General features: G+C 44.0%; 2 protein-coding genes across 5 annotated transcripts; one reads left to right on the top strand and one right to left on the bottom strand.

Moving 5' to 3' along the window:
• Window positions 1-746: 746 nt before the first annotated feature.
• Window positions 747-17,519, bottom strand: LOC106576549 (probable methyltransferase-like protein 25). Of its 4 annotated transcripts, none has more exons than XR_006760170.1 (13): window positions 17,050-17,519; window positions 16,722-16,892; window positions 16,171-16,283; window positions 15,117-15,782; window positions 14,669-14,816; window positions 10,356-10,453; window positions 8,790-8,819; window positions 7,746-7,819; window positions 5,187-5,280; window positions 4,380-4,454; window positions 3,896-3,967; window positions 1,613-1,782; window positions 749-1,366 (listed from the first exon to the last, which is right to left on the bottom strand). XR_006760170.1 is itself a non-coding variant. In XM_045700036.1 (12 exons), the coding sequence occupies exons 1-12, from the start codon at window positions 17,273-17,275 to the stop codon at window positions 1,675-1,677; spliced, it is 1,875 nt and encodes a 624-aa protein (XP_045555992.1). In that variant the 5' UTR covers window positions 17,276-17,519; the 3' UTR covers window positions 747-1,674. The 4 variants fall into 4 exon arrangements, 1 of the variants encoding a protein (XP_045555992.1); XR_006760169.1 differs by having other exon boundaries at window positions 809-876; XM_045700036.1 differs by having other exon boundaries at window positions 747-1,782.
• Window position 17,520: 1 nt separating this feature from the next.
• LOC106576550 (thyroid transcription factor 1-associated protein 26 homolog) lies at window positions 17,521-19,568 on the top strand. Its single transcript, XM_014153774.2, has 4 exons — window positions 17,521-17,751; window positions 18,137-18,494; window positions 18,952-19,060; window positions 19,164-19,568. The coding sequence occupies exons 1-4, from the start codon at window positions 17,607-17,609 to the stop codon at window positions 19,332-19,334; spliced, it is 783 nt and encodes a 260-aa protein (XP_014009249.1). The 5' UTR covers window positions 17,521-17,606; the 3' UTR covers window positions 19,335-19,568.
• Window positions 19,569-19,661: the final 93 nt, after the last annotated feature.

Here is a 19,661-nt window from a genome sequence, read left to right as displayed (position 1 = left end):
ATGTTTTAAATGTGAACGAGAACTAACGCCTTGTCGTTCATCACTTCAGCCTACTCCTGCACTGTACCCAATGATTTATCAAAACCTACTTGATAGGTCGATGTCCTCGTTGTGGTTTTACAGACATTTTATGTACACACTTTATTTGAATATTTATGTAATGCACATTGTTATATTTGGGAGGAACAAATGTTTATTTTTCCTTGACTCCAACCCCATTCGATGCACAGAACAGATCAAATCAAATGTTATTGATCACATACACATGGTTAGCAGATGTTATTGGTCACATACACATGGTTAGCAGATGTTATTGGTCACATACACATGGTTAGCAGATGTTATTGGTCACATACACATGGTTAGCAGATGTTATTGTGAATGTAGCGAAATGCTTGTGCTTCTAATTCCGACAGTGCAGCAATATCTAACAAGTCATCTAACAATTCCACAACAACTACCTAATACACACAAATCTAAGTAAAGGAATGGAATAAGAATATGTAAATATATGGATGAGCAATGACCGAGTAGCATAGGCTAAGATGCAATAGATATAGAATATAGTAAATACATATGAGATGAGTAATGCAAGATATGTAAGCATTATTAAAGTGGCATTATTAAAGTGACTAGTGATCAATTTATTCAAGTGGCCAATGATTTCAAGTCTGTATGTAGGCAGCAGCCTCTTTGTGCTAGTGATGGCTGTTTAACAGTGATGGCCTTGAGATAAAAGCTGTTTTTCAGTCTCTCGGTCCCAGCTTTGATGCACCTGTACTGACCCCGCCATCTGGATGGTAGCAGGGTAACAGGCAGTGGCTCGGGTGGTTGTTGTCCTTGATGATCTTTTTGGCCTTCCTGTGACATCGGGTGCTAGATGTGGGTGGAACAATGTTTACATAAGGGTGCAAATTAAAAACACTCACAAAGCTCCACATCCTGCTTCTTCACTTGTGGGATTGTCTGAGGGGGGGTGGGGGGTTGCTGAGGAGTGTTTCTGTCTGTAATAAACACCTTTTCTGGGGAAAACCACATTCTGATTTGCTGGGCCTGGCTCCCAAGTGGGTGGACCTATGCCCTCCAAGGCCCACCAATGGCTGCATCCCTGCCCATTCATGTGAAATCCATGGATCCATGGACTAATTTATTTCGTTAAATTGACTTATTTCCTTATATGAACTGTAACTCAGTAAAATCGTTGAAATTGTTGCATTTATATTTTTGTTCAGTATAAATAAATCAATAAAAGACAGAGGTAAGAGTTGAGAAATGAGGGAGGGAAGGAGAGATGTTTTTTCCAGGTGCTTTAACCATGTGGTTTTAATGTTTGGTCCTCTAAGGCAGGCACTCAGAGAAAGACCAGCTGTGGTGGGAAAAGAGCAGAAAACACACCAGGAACTTTTTTATCTTCTAAAAATGATGTATTAATACAATATGGTATAGTACACCCCATAGTACAGTATGACTGGCAGAAACCAGAGGAGGCAAAAGTAGAGAAAACACTAAACAATGATCCCATATTTGTACGTGACTGAGTAAGGAGTACATAATCACATTAAAACCTTACTAAAATCATGGTCAGCAAAAAATGGAATAAAATAAAACATACAAATGGCAGAAAATGCAGTTTATCCCATCTCCAAGAACTCTATGATGCCGTCCCAGGTGCCTTCACTCTGACAACTCCGTCCCAGGGGCCTTCACTCCGACAACTCCGTAACAGCGCGGCGACAACAGCGGATCAAAGAGCTGCACCAGAGTGGAGAACGCCACGTCTTCCTGTAACAGACATCAACGACAAGAAGAACAAAAACAGTTAGAAAACAACGTCAAAGACCCCCCCCCAAAACACACCACCGCAGAGTTTGTCTTTGAACCACGCCGCGAGGGGCCTCAGATGAGAACTGCTCTCTCCCCTGTAAAATATCTTTATAATGTTTCCCTCGAGTAGTCACATCTGTGCAAATATTGTGTTAGGTGGACTCTGACAGGCTGGAAGCAGCATGTTTGAACACTGTCTTTATGTTTGAACACAGTCTGGCTTGATACCTTACAGATACTGACCAATTATGGCTCCATGTGTTTGGTAGGCCTGCACTGAGAGCTATGCTTTTGTACAAAGCTAAATCAACAGTCTGCACTGACCACCACATGCACGCACGCTCACACACAGTATATGTCATTTTGAGTGTGGACACTTTTGGTTGAACTTGGGAAAAAAATCTGCATTCTAATCAATTTCTGTTACATATTCCTGTTAGGGAACACTTTTGTACAAGGCATCAACCTTAGATAGCTCATTACGATCACTCAAATCACAGATTACCGTCATTAGTTTTGGCCCGGGGTACAACGGTGTGAAGTTACACCCCTGGTCTGTAATAAGGGGGACACCTCAAACTCTCCACAGCGCGAACTCAACCCTAATGGCGTCCTCTCTGATTTCTCCCGACTTAAGTGATCTGTCGTCGGAGAAATTTAACGAGTCGCAATACTCCTTTAATGTTTGGGACAAGCAAATCATCAAGACCTATGGATAAACATACAGCAGTTATAGGAGCTGAGTTTAGGGGCCTTAAAGGACACGTCCGTTGAGTACACACCGCTATGACTTCAATAGGAAGGACTCCATATGAAATATGAATCGGGAGTTTCTTCATATAGCCGTGTAATGTGTGTGATAACTTTGAGAACTCATCACAAATTGGCACAAGGATCACTCAGCATTACATTTGAAGAGTGTCGACGTGGAGCGTTTTAAAGTAGTTTTTTTTAAAAGCATGTTCTCAGAGCAGGAAATGGAAAATAGAAATTCTAAACGGCTGAACCTAACAGGAAGGTGGGACTACGTGTCTGGAACATCGGACGTAAGCAGAAGCCATCGCGTAACAGTCATAATCACTACATTATTCCCCTACCCAAGTCATTCAGAAAATAGCTCAACCCTTCTAAGGGCCACACCACTGTATCACTTTAAAGAGATGGACCGAAGACAACTAATAGTCTACATAACCACGTCATCCAAAATCCCTTCTGAGAAAACATGAATGGAACAGCTAAACAGGTACAGTATTTGGCTGGTCTCAAATCTGTTTCTGCTGTATAGCCAACTTCTATGGTCAATGTTGCATATACAGCACAAACAGATCTGGGACCAGGCTTGAACGGTATAGCCATTGTCTCTGTAGCAGCGAAAGCCACTAAAACCACACTCCAAGAATCCTTCTGCGTTTTGTCCTATCACATTGTGAATCAATGAACACACCCTATAGCAATTAGCCAGACAATGTGCGTTCCAGGCCCAGACCTCCTCTGTTTGTAGCTGGGAGGGAGAAACAATAGTTCCCTCCATTGGTCTGGCGGCTGAGGTCATGTTCTCACCCACTACTTAGCTCTGGGGAACCAGACACTGGTAATGATGGGACAATGAGGAAAAGAGATGTTTGGTGTCGAGCAGCGGCCGTTTGAAGTCATAGGGACCGGACCACTATATCTGGCCTGCGTGTGTCTGTGTGTGTTCGTGTGTGTCTGTGTGTGTTCGTGTGTGTCTGTGTGTGTCTGTGTGTGTCTGACCACAGGTTGGAGGGATTGACAGAGAATGAACAAGGATGAAGTGATGCCTCTCCTTTTTTAGTAACATTGATTGGTGTGCTGTAGTTGGGGTGCATCTCAATAGTGGACCCCATCCCTTGTCTCCTCTCCTTTATCTGCACGGACCTGTAGGAACTGGACAGGTGAAAGCAAATCCCCAATAGACATCCACCATTTTAGTCTCACCGATCCCTATTCAGATCAGTGCATATGAAGGAGACAAGGAGAGGCAGCCACATTAGACTACTGAGATGCATCCCAAGTCTGTTGTGTGCCATTGTGGTTGAGGCTGGTCCTGTACCTGTTCTTTCAGGAAGCAGAGGCGGTCCAGGAGAATCAGACCCTCGATGCAGGGAGCCAAAGTCACCTTCAGCTGGGTAAACACAGGTAGCAGGTCAGTAAACACTAGTTTTAAGTGTACTTCTGTTAAGTGTACATCAACACTATGGGATCCAACGGAATACAACTAGGTACCTTATCAAAGCAGAGCAAGGGCATGGCTGTTGTAACATCACTGAAATAGAACACCTCTGATTTCAAAACTAGGTTTCATTAGCAGCCTGAGGACAGTAAAAATATCACTTAATTGACAGATTATTTACACAGAGTAGAGTTTACACAAGTCATTGAGGGAGTTGTGTAAACGTGAACCGCTCTAAAACAGAAAGTGCTGGACAAAGAGAATCAATGCTCCTATAGCCATAGAAGTCCTGTGTGAGCCATTCATTCAGAGTGATGATACTTCCTCTAGGTAGTAGTGCTACGGTATCCCAGTTGGGACCTACCATGTTAAAGGCCTCCATCTCAACCATCCTGGGTCGGTATGTGTCGTGGTAACCCTGTATGACACCGTCAGACAGCTGGTCGAGAGGGAAGGAGGGAGAGAGGGCGAGAGGCAGAGAAGAGGTAGTGAAAGAGAGATGGAGGAGGGAGAGATGGGAGAGAGAGGGAGGGAGGGCGAGAGGCAGAGAAGAGGTAGTGAAAGAGAGATGGAGGAGGGAGAGATGGGAGAGAGAGGGAGGGAGGGATAAAGAGAAGAATGTGGGAAGTGTTAGAGACAGAGCAGAGTCATGTGTGGAGGTGATAGGTGAGTAACATGAGAGTGGTAACACACAACCCATTGAACACTTTTAATCCCAGGCTTTACGAGCAACAAACCTCTCATTTATAGAACGACTCGAGGGAGCCAGTTCAGACATGCCTTACCCATGATCACACAGTACTCTAGGTGCACATTACACAACTTGTCCATTTCTAAACAGCCCTTTAGATTCCATATGTCAGTTTCAAAGATGGTGTAGAGCAACCAAAGACGTTCAACTGTACAGGGACTTCAGGTACCGTTACAGATGATCGTTACTGTCAGTTCAATTGTACAGAGCTATGCTAAAAGCCTGTCCTCTCGCCGGGATTTCACATCTTACGCCAAGAATACGCTGTTGTTGTTTTTTTTACACCAAATCCATTACGGGTTGCTTTCCTGGTGTCCAAAGCAGCAGTGTGGGATTCCCCCTGAGGATGTGTTGCTCTGAAGAACATTCCCAAGTCTGTTCCCAAAACGTCCTAATATTTTGATATCTCCCATCACTGACCTTTGACTCGTCCAGCTCCAGCCTCCGGAGGGCTCTCCAGACGTAGTCCACGAATGAGGTGGCCTTGGAGTAGACGTTCCCCACACGCTTCTCGCTGCCAACGACACACACGTGAAGACAGCTCTTTCAACCCCCAAATCACCATCGCTGAAATCAGCCTACCAGTGTATATTAAGTCATAGGCATCCGATTCTCCTCTTCCCTCTCTTATTTTTCCTCCCTTGCTACACTACGCTACAACACCCTGGCAACCAAAGTGAAACGGTCATCACACATGCAACAGTAGAGAGGTGGTCAGGTCCATTCATGAGGTATGGGATCCTGACTTCACTCAGTGAGGGGTGTGTCAGTGAGAGGTGTGAGGTTGCCATCATGTGTGTGGTTGTCATTGTGTGTGTTTGTGTGTGTGTGTGTAATACAGAGGGTACCTCCCCTGTCTCTATGGGGCTGAGAAGACCAACTGTCTTCACCAGGATCAATCATTCCTCTTCACTTGTTCTACTTTACCCAGCAGCAGTCAACAACCCATTCAGGAAGTCTGATGGATCTTACATTGTGTGCTGCTCCTTACAATGTTCAAAATTACTATTGACCACAGCTTCAGCTAGAGGGGTAGAGAATACCCTTGTTGTATCTTCACATCAGAAGTCTGTGTTTTTTGTATCCTAGCTGAATGAATTTGAGTAAGTGGAGATTCTTACAAAGTGGCCACAAACCATAAAATGAGGGCCAGTAAAAACCCACTAGAGCAAAAGCTAACAGGTTTTGTCAACGGTACTGCAGACTCCCCAAGACAGGGGCACCTGGACTCTCTCAGTAGTCTCCGTAACCAGGGAGACCAAACCTACCTTTTAAAGGAGCTGTAGTGATCCTTTAGAATCACATGGATTAGGGAGACTAAACCTACCTTTTAAAGGAGCTGTAGTGATCCTTTAGAATCACATGGATTAGGGAGACCAAACCTACCTTTTAAAGGAGCTGTAGTGATCCTTTAGAATCACATGGATTAGGGAGACCAAACCTACCTTTTAAAGGAGCTGTAGTGATCCTTTAGAATCACATGGATTAGGGAGACCAAACCTACCTTTTAAAGGAGCTGTAGTGATCCTTTAGAATCACATGGATTAGGGAGACCAAACCTACCTTTTAAAGGAGCTGTAGTGATCCTTTAGAATCACATGGATTAGGGAGACCAAACCTACCTTTTAAAGGAGCTGTAGTGATCCTTTAGAATCACATGGATTAGGGAGACCAAACCTACCTTTTAAAGGAGCTGTAGTGATCCTTTAGAATCACATGGATTAGGGAGACCAAACCTACCTTTTAAAGGAGCTGTAGTGATCCTTTAGAATCACATGGATTAGGGAGACCAAACCTACCTTTTAAAGGAGCTGTAGTGATCCTTTAGAATCACATGGATTAGGGAGACTAAACCTACCTTTTAAAGGAGCTGTAGTGATCCTTTAGAATCACATGGATTAGGGAGACCAAACCTACCTTTTAAAGGAGCTGTAGTGATCCTTTAGAATCACATGGATTAGGGAGACCAAACCTACCTTTTAAAGGAGCTGTAGTGATCCTTTAGAATCACATGGATTAGGGAGACCAAACCTACCTTTTAAAGGAGCTGTAGTGATCCTTTAGAATCACATGGATTAGGGAGACCAAACCTACCTTTTAAAGGAGCTGTAGTGATCCTTTAGAATCACATGGATTAGGGAGACCAAACCTACCTTTTAAAGGAGCTGTAGTGATCCTTTAGAATCACATGGATTAGGGAGACTAAACCTACCTTTTAAAGGAGCTGTAGTGATCCTTTAGAATCACATGGATTAGGGAGACCAAACCTACCTTTTAAAGGAGCTGTAGTGATCCTTTAGAATCACATGGATTAGGGAGACCAAACCTACCTTTTAAAGGAGCTGTAGTGATCCTTTAGAATCACATGGATTAGGGAGACCAAACCTACCTTTTAAAGGAGCTGTAGTGATCCTTTAGAATCACATGGATTAGGGAGACCAAACCTACCTTTTAAAGGAGCTGTAGTGATCCTTTAGAATCACATGGATTAGGGAGACCAAACCTACCTTTTAAAGGAGCTGTAGTGATCCTTTAGAATCACATGGATTAGGGAGACCAAACCTACCTTTTAAAGGAGCTGTAGTGATCCTTTAGAATCACATGGATTAGGGAGACTAAACCTACCTTTTAAAGGAGCTGTAGTGATCCTTTAGAATCACATGGATTAGGGAGACCAAACCTACCTTTTAAAGGAGCTGTAGTGATCCTTTAGAATCACATGGATTAGGGAGACCAAACCTACCTTTTAAAGGAGCTGTAGTGATCCTTTAGAATAACATGGATTAGGGAGACTAAACCTACCTTTTAAAGGAGCTGTAGTGATCCTTTAGAATCACATGGATTAGGGAGACCAAACCTACCTTTTAAAGGAGCTGTAGTGATCCTTTAGAATCACATGGATTAGGGAGACTAAACCTACCTTTTAAAGGAGCTGTAGTGATCCTTTAGAATCACATGGATTAGGGAGACCAAACCTACCTTTTAAAGGAGCTGTAGTGATCCTTTAGAATCACATGGAGGACGGCCCTATAGAAGAGTGACTCCATCTGAATCTGTGGGAGACACAAAATAAACAAAGATCCCATGTTGTCTTCACTTACAAAAAAACTATTTTCTTGAGATATTCATTCACTCTCTGCCAGTGATTAGGGTGCGTATTAAAACCCATTGGAGGAAACGTTTTTATGACAATGCCCAATGCTTATACCAAACTCAACATATGATCTGAGTGCAATCAGACTGGTTGTTGGACGCGAGCTGCCGTTTAAGCATGCAATCCCATCCCTTAGTGATTACATTAATATTCAGAACAATGATTTATGAATGGTCCGGGCAGTATCGTGTAACGGGTTTGACCCCGCATGCTAGCGTCCCAAGCGGCACCCTATCCCTATATAGTGCACTACTTTTGACCAGAGCCCTATGGGATGCCCTATGGGCCCTTGTCAAAAGTAGTGCACTATATAGGGAATAGGGTGCCACTTGGGATGCAGACTAAGGTCGGCGGCTCAAATATCTATCGTATTGTAAGTCTCAATCAGGCCTTATTGTATGTGAAAGACCCTGGAGATGTATGGAACAGTGTTCTCTAAGGCATCCGTATCCATTTGCTCTGGAAGGCGTCATATAAAAACAGGATCTGTAGCGTTTGGGAAACGCACGTGGCCAGATGCTGGATGCAATCATTCAATTGATCAGCTTTGATTATCTTTGATGAGCACAAATTTGTAGCAACCAAAAAAACTCATTGAAGTGTGATTGCATGATGTCATTCTCACACAGACAACTCATTGAAGTGTGATTTCATGATGTCATTCTCACACAGACAACTCATTGAAGTGTGATTTCATGATGTCATTCTCACACAGACAACTCATTGAAGTGTGATTTCATGATGTCATTCTCACACAGACAACTCATTGAAGTGTGATTTCATGATGTCATTCTCACACAGACAACTCATTGAAGTGTAGTTTGGCCAAATGTGTCCAACGTATAGATATACATGTATATAGTACTTACCCCTTGGCCCTTGGCAACTCTCTCCAAAGCCTGAACAAGAGAAAATAAAGTGAAATGTTATTAAGTATTCAGTATTTATTTGGACCCCATGAATGGACTCTCCCTGGGGTCACAACAGAGTTAAAATAGTTACATTGCTCTTACAACATGTGGTACTCAAAAGGTAGAAGATATCAATTAGTTAGTCTCACTACAATAACAGACTGAGGACCAACTGTACAGCATTGAACAGTTGTGGGCACTAAAAAGTCAATACTGTGGCACAACCTAACCGTATAGTGCCCTCAACTATACTGTCTAGTTGAAAGACGGTGCATTAAAGCGTTGCTGACAGAAATATTATACTGAACAAAAATATAAAATGCAACAATTTCAAAGACTTTACTGAGTTACAGTTCATATAAGGAAATCAATTCAAATAAATTAATTAGGCCCTAATCTATGGATTTCACATGACTGGGAATAAAGATATGCATCTGTTGGTCACAGATACCTTCAAAACAAAGTAGGGCGTGGCTCAGAAAACCGGTCAGTATCTGGTGTGACCACCATTTGCCTCATACAGCGCGACACATCTCCTTTGCATAGAGTTGATCAGGCTGTTAATTGTGGCCTGTGGAATGTTGTCCCACTCCTCTTCAATGGATGTGCGAAGTTGCTGGATATTGGCGGGAACTGGAACACGCTGTCGTTCACATCAATCCAGAGCATCCCAAACATGCTCAATGGGTAACATGTCTGGTGAGTATTCAGGCCATGGAAGAACGGGACATTTTCAGCTTCCAGGAATTGTGTACAGATCCTTGCGACATGGGACCACGCATTATCATGCTGAAACATGAGGTGATGGTGGCGGATGAATGGTACACCAATGTGCCTCAGGATCTCATCACGATATCTCTGTGAATTCAAATTGCCATTGATAAAATGAAATTGTGTTTGTTGCCCATAGCTTATGCCTGCCCATACCATAATCTCACCGCCACCATGGGGCACTCTGTTCACAACGTTGACATCAGCAAATCGCTCGCCCACGCAACACCATACACGTGGTCTGCGGTTGTGAGGCCGGTTGGACGTACTGTCAAATTCTCTAGAACGACGTTGGAGGCGGATTATGGTAGAGAAATTAACATTAAATTCTCTGGCAACAGCTCTGGTGGACATTCCTGCAGTCAGCATGCCAATTGCATGCTCCCTCAACTTGAGACGTCAGTGGCATTGTGTTGTGTGACAAAACTGCAGATATTAGAGTGGCCTTTTATTGTCGTCAGCACAAGGTGCACCTGTGTAAGAATCATGCTGTTTAATAAGCTTCTTGATATGCCACACCTGTCAGGTTGATGGATTATTTTAGCAAAGGAGAAATGGTCACTAACAGGGATGTAAACAAAAGTATGTACAAAATCAGAGATTTTTTTATTTCAGCTGATGAAACATGGGACCAATACATTATATGTTGCCTTTATATTTCTGTTCAGTGGTGTATATATATATATATATATATATATATATAGCAAATGACAGTTGGCTAAATATTTGTCACCTAAGGTGAGTCAAGCTCACCAGACACGCCGACATCCTGGCATTTCTGCCACAGAACCAGGACTGCTCCCTCACGTAGCCACTCAGGGGGAAACCACACACGCTGCTGCTTGGACACTCTGAAACAAACAAACACACACACTTTAACACCAGCTGTGTCAGAACTGCACCGTGTATTTAACACCATAGGAAAGTGTGACTATGGTAGATGACAGGCCACCAACAAAAGTCCAAAGGGAGAGAGGGAGAGAGAATGAAGTGAAACATTAATGCTATTCAGAGACTTCCCAAACTAGCTTTGAAGTTTCAAACTCGAAAAGCCCGAGAGCGCGGGCGTCGCTAACCCCTTAGCCACCTTGCTCTTTGACTCCACTCCTGTTGAACACATGGTAGTGGTATTAGCAGAGGCAGTCCTGGTCAGAGTCAATTGGAGCAGACAGGCTTTGCTAGAGTTTGAAGGCTAGCTTACAGTGTATGTTGTGGAGTGTTTACATTTCGCTAGCACGCTAGCCTTATCTCAGCCACACTGAACTGACCACGTCTCGAGGGCCAAGCACTGTTCGCCCCCTTCCCTGGCACATACACACACACACAAGTGTTTCTAATATTGTAGCGTGCGACGAGGCATCTGTTAGTTCCCAACAGTCAGGAAGAAGGAGACCCAGTGGCTCTAGGGCTCTGCGGCACGCTTACTTCACAACCTTAAGGACTGGTCCCGGGCCAGTTTACGTTGTTAAGGGAAGCTGACCTCACATCAGATGATGGGTCTCACACTCGGCTAAATCCACCAGACTGAATGACTATGACGAATGGTGCAGTCCAGTGGCTATCGTTCCATATGACACAATTGAATGGATGTTTCCTATACGACTTAGCTAAGGATCTCCACACTCTTATAGTCTTGAGCTCTTTTAGTGGTTTGGGTTCCCATCTTTTAGGGTGAGGTAGTACAATGCAGGGTTTGGCCCGCATCCCAGAATTCTTTGCAAGGCCGGGACAGCGAGAGAGAGATAGAGGAAGAAGGAGCGAGAAGCATGCAAGGACGTCTGGCACAACTAAAGTGTTTTCAATCAAAATGCTGTGATGTCATTATTGGCGAACCCAACAGAGTGGTGAGTAACAGGTCAGGGGTCGCAGTGTTAAGAGAGAAAGTGTGATAGGAAGCAGCTCACCACGCCACGGTGCCGAATCACTGTTAAAAGCACGCAGGGGTTGTCATCACACACAGAGAGGATTCCAGGTTTCATACCTCATAAAGGAGGGATAGGGGAGCAGCTGGACCTAACATTCTGACCAATCACATCTGTCTGAAGCTAAATGTATATCTAGCTATGACAGGGAGAAAAGAACCACATGATATTGAGTCTTCTAGGTTAAAAGAATTGCGGAATGTAGACTTAAGCAATAAGGCCCGAGGGGGTGTGGTATATGGCCAATATACCACGGCTACGGGCTGTTCCCCCGCACGACGCAATGCAGAGTGCTTGGACACAGCCATTATCCGCGGTATATTGGCCATATACCACAAACCCCTGAGGTGCCTTATTGCTATTATAAACTGGTTAACAACGTAATTAGAGCAGTAAAAATAAATGTTTTGTCATACCCGTGGTATATGGTCTGATATACCACAGCTTTCAGCCAATCAGCATTCAGTGTTTGAACCACCCGGTTTATAAGAGAAAATATTTCACTGTTGATTTCAGGGAAACAAATGTATTGTAAATTGGAGGGGAAAAAAGCAAGGGGACAGGATATAGACACTACTATGGACTATTTACTGTTGACCTTTCAGCTGCAGGTCCATGTATCAGACAAGTCTCCTTGCCTTTGTGTTTTCTATACTATAGCCCTATGGGTCTTTATATTCTGTGTAGAGTAGATAGTGTTTTCTATACTATAGCCCTATGGGTCTTTATATTCTGTGTAGAGTAGATAGTGTTTTCTATACTATAGCCCTATGGGTCTTTATATTCTGTGTAGAGTAGATAGTGTTTTCTATACTATAGCCCTATGGGTCTTTATATTCTGTAGAGTAGATAGTGTTTTCTATACTATAGCCCTATGGGTCTTTATATTCTGTGTAGAGTAGATAGTGTTTTCTATACTATAGCCCTATGGGTCTTTATATTCTGTGTAGAGTAGATAGTGTTTTCTATACTATAGCCCTATGGGTCTTTATATTCTGTGTAGAGTAGATAGTGTTTTCTATACTATAGCCCTATGGGTCTTTATATTCTGTGTAGAGTAGATAGTGTTTTCTATACTATAGCCCTATGGGTCTTTATATTCTGTGTAGAGTAGATAGTGTTTTCTATACTATAGCCCTATGGGTCTTTATATTCTGTGTAGAGTAGATAGTGTTTTCTATACTATAGCCCTATGGGTCTTTATATTCTGTGTAGAGTAGATCTTTCTTAGTGTATTGTACATTTAGAATGATGACTTAATGAAGTTTTTTCGGGAATGATTAAGTGTGATTGGAATACAAATACTACAGCGCTCTCATATGAAGTCAGAATACATGCTGGATAAATCATATCCAATTCAACACCTGAACATTAGCGGGTCAAAAATATCACATTTGCAATCCTCTAAACTGTTATCCTGAGACGATAAATCCATTCAATGATTCTAACAGTCTCTTCTTAGCTAACCGAATCTAGAGAGCGCTAGTTGGCTGTGTGCCCAACTCATCAACCCACATCAGTGTTTATGCTACTTCATATTTGGCGTGTGAGAGAATTATGCTTCCCTTGGGCTGGTGAGAGTGACAATGTAGACAGTGCAGGGTGACAGAATTATGATTAGCATAAAAACTGGGGGACGTCGGTGGACAGGTTGCAGGTCTCCTAGTGGGTGAGAGGAGGCATAAAAACTGGGGGACGTCGGTGGACAGGTTGCAGGTCTCCTAGTGGGGGAGAGGAGGCATAAAAACTGGGGGACGTCGGTGGACAGGTTGCAGGTCTCCTAGTGGGGGAGAGGAGGCATAAAAACTGGGGGACGTCGGTGGACAGGTTGCAGGTCTCCTAGTGGGGGAGAGGAGGCATAAAAACTGGGGGACGTCGGTGGACAGGTTGCAGGTCTCCTAGTGGGGGAGAGGAGGCATAAAAACTGGGGGGACGTCTGTGGACAGGTTGCAGGTCTCCTAGTGGGGGAGAGGAGGCATAAAAACTGGGGGACGTCTGTGGACAGGTTGCAGGTCTCCTAGTGGGGGAGAGGAGGCATAAAAACTGGGGGACGTCTGTGGACAGGTTGCAGGTCTCCTAGTGGGGGAGAGGAGGCATAAAAACTGGGGGACGTCTGTGGACAGGTTGCAGGTCTCCTAGTGGGGGAGAGGAGGCATAAAAACTGGGGGACGTCTGTGGACAGGTTGCAGGTCTCCTAGTGGGGGAGAGGAGGCATAAAAACTGGGGGACGTCGGTGGACAGGTTGCAGGTCTCCTAGTGGGGGAGAGGAGGCATAAAAACTGGGGGACGTCGGTGGACAGGTTGCAGGTCTCCTAGTGGGGAGAGGAGGCATAAAAACTGGGGGACGTCTGTGGACAGGTTGCAGGTCTCCTAGTGGGGGAGAGGAGGCATAAAAACTGGGGGGACGTCTGTGGACAGGTTGCAGGTCTCCTAGTGGGGGAGAGGAGGCATAAAAACTGGGGGACGTCGGTGGACAGGTTGCAGGTCTCCTAGTGGGGGAGAGGAGGCAGTTGCAGTCTGTAGTCCTACGTAAGAGTTTGGCTCTGGTTGAGATTTCCACAATGGAAACCATATGTTCTCTAAGGGGTGGAGGAGGGTGGGTCTGTGTGCTGGTGACTGTACCTTCCTGCCTGCATACTGTATGTATGTATGAATGTATGCATGCATGTATACATGTGTACCTAATGAATGAATGAAATCGAAGCCTTTCCCTTGGGGAATACACAAAAGCCTCTCTGTACACCAGGTTGGTAATTAGATGGTAAGTCCACTGCCTCCTTTCCCTGTCCCTCTGACTGATCTGAATGGACTTGATAGGTGAGTGACACTGTCATTCTAACCAACAGTATCTAGTCCATTCCCACTGGAGGAACTTTGTGAAGGATCTATGCTCCTCAAAGAGCAAAAGGGTTTAAGTCAAGTCATGAAGTCCAGGGGTTCCCAAACTATTTTGCTTCGTGACCCACCAATTGAGGTGTCATTTGAGTTGCGACTCACAATGAGGGTTGAGTAGCGGAAAAACATACACTGACCAAAGAATAAGTAAAACATATTAATAATAACCTATTCTTCAAAAACACACACACACTCTCACACACACTCACTGTGTCCCAACCTTTACTTTCCCCCTGGCCATGTAATTACCTTGTCTGGTGGGATCAAACTCCTCAGAGAGAAGGTGGTAGCAGCAGCCAACGCTGCAGACAGAGAGGAGCTCCCGTTTGGCCACAAACATGCGCAGGGTGCTGGGCGCCAGGTCTCCACACGTGTGCAGACCAACCATGACCGCATCCTGGGTTTGGAAAACAGGGAGAGCGGCCTCAGCACTGAAACAGGCCTACATTAGCAATGTGATGCAGAGCTGGCATCAGTGATCATACAATTATATTATAGGCACACTGACACAAGCACACACTTGAAAGAAAATGTCTACTTGAATGTGTATGTACTATGGTGTGAATATGAATCTTAGGGACTTTAGCTATCTAAATTAATTAATTGCCACACAACCGCAGTTGGTGACATTTGCATTCAAAAGAGCATGGTTTTGCCGTTGTCGTTGTCTTATTGGTCGACAGTGAGTGTCACCTACCTCTAACTCCCCAATAATCTCTTTGAGCTCCGTCTCCGCGGTAACGTAGGAGGTCAGAGGTGAGTACAGCATGCCGCTGCCCATGCCACCACTGTTAACCCAGCTCCTAGCCTTCCTCTCCAGGTTCTCCCTCTTCCTCCTCTCCCTCTCCTCCAGGCTCAACTCACTGGGGGGACCCCGGGGGGAGGTGGGCTCCACCATGCCCACACACAGGGCACTGAGAAAAGGATCCTCTGGAGCTGAGGCTGGGTCACTTTGGTCCAACTCTGGAAGGGAATTGTCCTCTAACAAAATGGCGGAGGTAAGTGATGTCATTGCATCTTCCTCATTCCGATCTGTTAACCCTGTTGTGTTGGTCTGTGCCTCCCCGTCTCTCCTCCCCTCCTCCTTCTCTGCATCCCCACTCATCTTAACCATATCCTCTCTCTCTCTCTCACCCGGTGCAATATCCTCCAAGTCCTCCTGGCCTGAAGGGGGCATCACTGTCAGAGTTCTATTGGCTTTGCTGTGCCTCTGGTAGGCCCGGGAGTACTTCTTGAGCTTCCTGTTCCTCTCCTGGGCGCCGTGCGTGTTGCTGCTGGACGAGTCAATGCCGTACACCTGGAGGCCGTACCGCAGCGACAGGAAGGAGCACAGGTAACCTTTCCCCGAGCCCACGTCAATCACCTGGGAGACAAAGATTTATTGTGATGGGTCAGAAAATAATGTAGTCCAGTCGATGTTGTTCAAGCTTGTCTTGGGTGCACTACTCATAGGGTGTTCAGGCTTTCGTTCTAGCCCACCACTGTTTAATTAATCAACTAATCATCAAGCCCTTGATAAGTTGGGTCGGGTGTGTAAGGCTGGAACAAAAGCATGCATACACCTTGTAGGTACTCAGGAGCAGGATTGAAGAACACTGTTGTGGTCAGGGCCAGGGCACACGGTAGCAAAACATTAACGTTTTAAACAGAAGAGAGTTTCTTATCCCACAATATCAGATAGTACCTGGATCTGTTTCAGAGTGTTTTCTTCTGTTTTGTGCCTGCTAAAATGAGACCCGGTTGTGTCTCACCTGTTTGACCCGGCAGCGCTGGGCTAGGCTGGCCACCACCTCTGACATGGCCTGCACCTCGTGGGACTTCTTGGAGTTCATAAACTCATCACTCTCCACCACAGCAGCTGGAACTGCCAATGGACACACATGTGCAATGTCCGTGAATCCTTGCATGGATGGCAAAACTGTACACTATCTGTGCATTGCTATTGAGAGACCTGTGACCAAACATAGTGTCAGTGACCATAGAAATACTATAAATAGATAGTAATTATATTTCTATATCAGTGACACTAATGACAGTATGTTGCAATGACAGAACCAAGGCCTTGGACTTGTGGCTCAGTTGGTAGAGCATGGTGTTTGCAACGCCAGCATGGTGTGTGCAACGCCAGGGTTGTGGGTTTGAATCCCACGGGGGGCCAGTACAAAAACAAAAAAACAAAAATAAAAATTAAATGTATGCATTCACTACTGTAAGTCGCTCTGGATAAGAGTGTCTGCTAAATGACTAAAATGTAAAACAAACAGTTCCCCTATAGGTTAGGATAATGTCCATTCTTTTGTACCTTCCTCCAGGGGTTGAGCGTTGTCAGTGTGTCTGAGGGATTGCAGTAGCTCTGTGCGGCCCACACAGACCCCGAGGCCAGGCAGGGAGTGGGCATAGGCAGCCTCCAAGAGCTCAGCCACATCCACCAGGCGCTTACTATCATCACAGAAACCAAAGGTGATCTTCTTGGCTTTTCGAGAGTAAAAAAAAAGAAACATAACAGTTGTCCTTTGTTTATTTTATTCTATATTTTGACTTTGATAACTATTACAACCGTGTAATAACAATTACATATGAAACATTTCATATTTGTCAATGAACCATCGACAAAATAACACTTACTGTACCATTGCCATGATTTAAGTAATGTTCTGGCGCCCTCTTGTGGTCACCATTCAAAGTGATCTCTGTCAAGACCTCCACGGGTGGCACAGCCATGAACTGGTCCCATACATCGCAAGTGTAGAAATCCACAGTGTGGGCATTGGCGATGCTCAGTGAAACAGAGAGGAAGAGTTTAACAGCATCTATTTTTTTCTGAATCGCTTCCAGAGAATTCATGGAAGATGCCATTGAATAAAAACTGTAACCTAGACGTGTTTACAGCAGGTCCTAGAATGACTTCCTCTTTACAGGATAATCAGGCATAACTAGCTGCAACTGAACGACGACGATTTTCTTAGCACGTATGTGGCAGCCATGTTGGTTGTACCGAAATACATTGAGTTCTACGGACGCTATCCTTACTTACGCACCAACACAAATGACGTCCCTCGTGGTCGATTGCTCATGGATGGATTTGTCATGACTTTCTGAGACCACCACATACGTCATAACAATGCGACGAAAAGCACATGCGAAGCAAACACTTGAAACTTAAGATTTTTGGTTAAAATTGAGTGAAATGGCACCACCAGCAGAGCAAAAAATGAAGACCAAGGGCACATTTGACGGAAAACGTGCCAATAGAAACCAACCCTACAATCGACCAGGGGGCAAGAAGAAGTGGGTCTCTGAGCACAAAGTATTCGACGGCAGTATTGGAGAAGGTAGCTAAACTCGCTTGTTAGTGCTAGCTAGCCGTAGTCTGAGTTCCAGTCACTTTAGCTAGCTAACTTGCCACTGGAATGTAATAGTTAGCTGAGCAGAGACGGCAACCAGGCTAAGCTAAAGTGTGTTTAAAATTGCAGTTAATGTGTATTGTATCAAATGAAATCATTCAATATGTTAGAGTGCCAGGATAACTAGACCTTCCAACTGTAGAAGTGGGGAATCTATAAAGGTCCTGATTAATCTATGAAGCCCCCCATTGGTCAATTAGCTAATAAACTTACTTGGCTACATGGGTGGCTAAATGTTTATGTGTATGTTAACAAACAGTGTTTTTGCAGATATACATTAATGCTTGAGCCATAAATATCTCTCTTGCCTCAGGTCAGGGCTTTGCCTTCAAAAGGAAGGAGAAAGTGAAACATGAATACAACAAACTGCTAAGGAAGGAGAGGAGGAAGAACACAGAGTTCAAAACCCAATATACAGAACAGTACCCCGAACATCTGAGGCATCTCTACGAGGCTGAGGCCGAGAAACTGAGGAATGAGGTTAAGACGAACAGAATCAACAGAACCAAAGCTAGGATGGCTGGTGGTGGTGGTGGTCCAGTAGAGGAGGAAGCAGCTCCCATGGACCCAGCTACATCCACAGACCCTGCAGCTGATGCTGGCATCTCCTCTGACAAGACTGACTCTGCCTCACAGCCCACTCCAGCAGTAGCAGCCTCAAAGAATGACAGGTAGTCACTTAAATAATGTTAACAATCTGCTTTACTCATTTCATATGTAAATACTGTATTCTGTTCTGCTGTATTTTAGTCAACGCCACTGACATTGCTTGTCTTAATATTGATATATTTCTTAGTTCCATTATTTCGCTTTTAGATTTGTGTATTGTTGTGAATTGTTAGATACTACCGTCCTGTTGGAGCTAGGAACACAAGCATTTCACTACACCCGCAATAACATCTGCTTAATATGTGTATGTGACAATACAATTTGCTAAAATGGTTTGGAGTAAAGCAGTTTGTGAAAAAAAATGAAATGCATTACCCACTTGCAGTGTACTGTGTAAAATGTAATTTATGTCAATGAAGTGTGGCAATGCTTTTTGCGAAATGTCGTTGCAGTCAAGGCCAACCACTTGAAGGAGTTACAATGCGTGATGCTAAATGTTAATGTGTTGTTGTTTTCCAGTCTACCCATGAGTAACCGGAGTAAAAAGAAAATGCTGAGGAAGACTTCCTATCAGAAAACAAAAGAGGAGTTTGAAAGTGTTAAAGAAAAGCAGAAGAATAAGAAAGAGGTATAGTGTTTCACGTTCTCAATTTAAAGTCCTCAGAAAAGTACTATCGTAGGTCAAAAGCGTTGGACCGTTCTCAACGAGTGGTATTTTTTCCTCCATATAGGAGTTTTTGAAGAACAAGGAGCAGAAAGAAGAAGCTATCAAGAAGTACAAACAGAAGAAAATGGAGACATTTCAGATACTGAGCAAAAAGACGAAGAAGGGGCAGCCCAACCTGAACCTACAGATGGAATACCTGCTCCAGAAGATTCAAGGGACCGGGCTGGGAAAATAAACAGTTGGAACTCTTACTGTGATGGTTTTATATCATAGATGAGTCTTGTTCTTCTTTTGTGAACTGCCATTGTGAATAGATTGTATCATAATAGATTTTCAGACTTTTTAGCAGTTTATTTACATTTTGAACCACAAGGTGGCATTTGAGATGAGCTGTTCTTGTAAAATATTTAAACATTCCTTTCAAATAGCAACCATTTCTATTAAATGTTAATAAAAGGTTGTAACCGAAGTCTGGTGTATTGTTCTATATATGAGTGCACCAAGAACTAAAGCTAGTGTTGATCCAAGTAGACTGCAGAATTGAGAGTTACAAATGTAGTGT

The sequence above is a fragment of the Salmo salar genome, chromosome ssa17 (assembly GCF_905237065.1).
Source record: "Salmo salar chromosome ssa17, Ssal_v3.1, whole genome shotgun sequence".
NCBI classification, from domain to species: Eukaryota; Metazoa; Chordata; class Actinopteri; order Salmoniformes; family Salmonidae; genus Salmo; species Salmo salar.
The sequence above is the reverse complement of the archived record's forward strand: the minus strand, read 5'-3'. Positions and strand labels throughout refer to the sequence as shown.

Excerpts from the sequence above, each read along its gene's own strand:
- LOC106576549 (XM_045700036.1), bottom strand. The coding sequence starts at position 17,275 with ATGGCATCTTCCATGAATTCTCTGGAAGCGATTCAGAAAAAAATAGAT. Across the intron at positions 16,284-16,721 it reads CGCTCAACCCCTGGAGGAAG|TTCCAGCTGCTGTGGTGGAG; the intron begins GTACAAAAGAAT and ends GTCCATTGGCAG. Across the intron at positions 8,820-10,355 it reads CCAGGATGTCGGCGTGTCTG|GCTTTGGAGAGAGTTGCCAA; the intron begins GTGAGCTTGACT and ends TCTCTTGTTCAG.
- LOC106576550 (XM_014153774.2), top strand. The coding sequence starts at position 17,607 with ATGGCACCACCAGCAGAGCAAAAAATGAAGACCAAGGGCACATTTGAC. Across the intron at positions 17,752-18,136 it reads CGACGGCAGTATTGGAGAAG|GTCAGGGCTTTGCCTTCAAA; the intron begins GTAGCTAAACTC and ends CTCTTGCCTCAG. Across the intron at positions 18,495-18,951 it reads GCAGCCTCAAAGAATGACAG|TCTACCCATGAGTAACCGGA; the intron begins GTAGTCACTTAA and ends GTTGTTTTCCAG.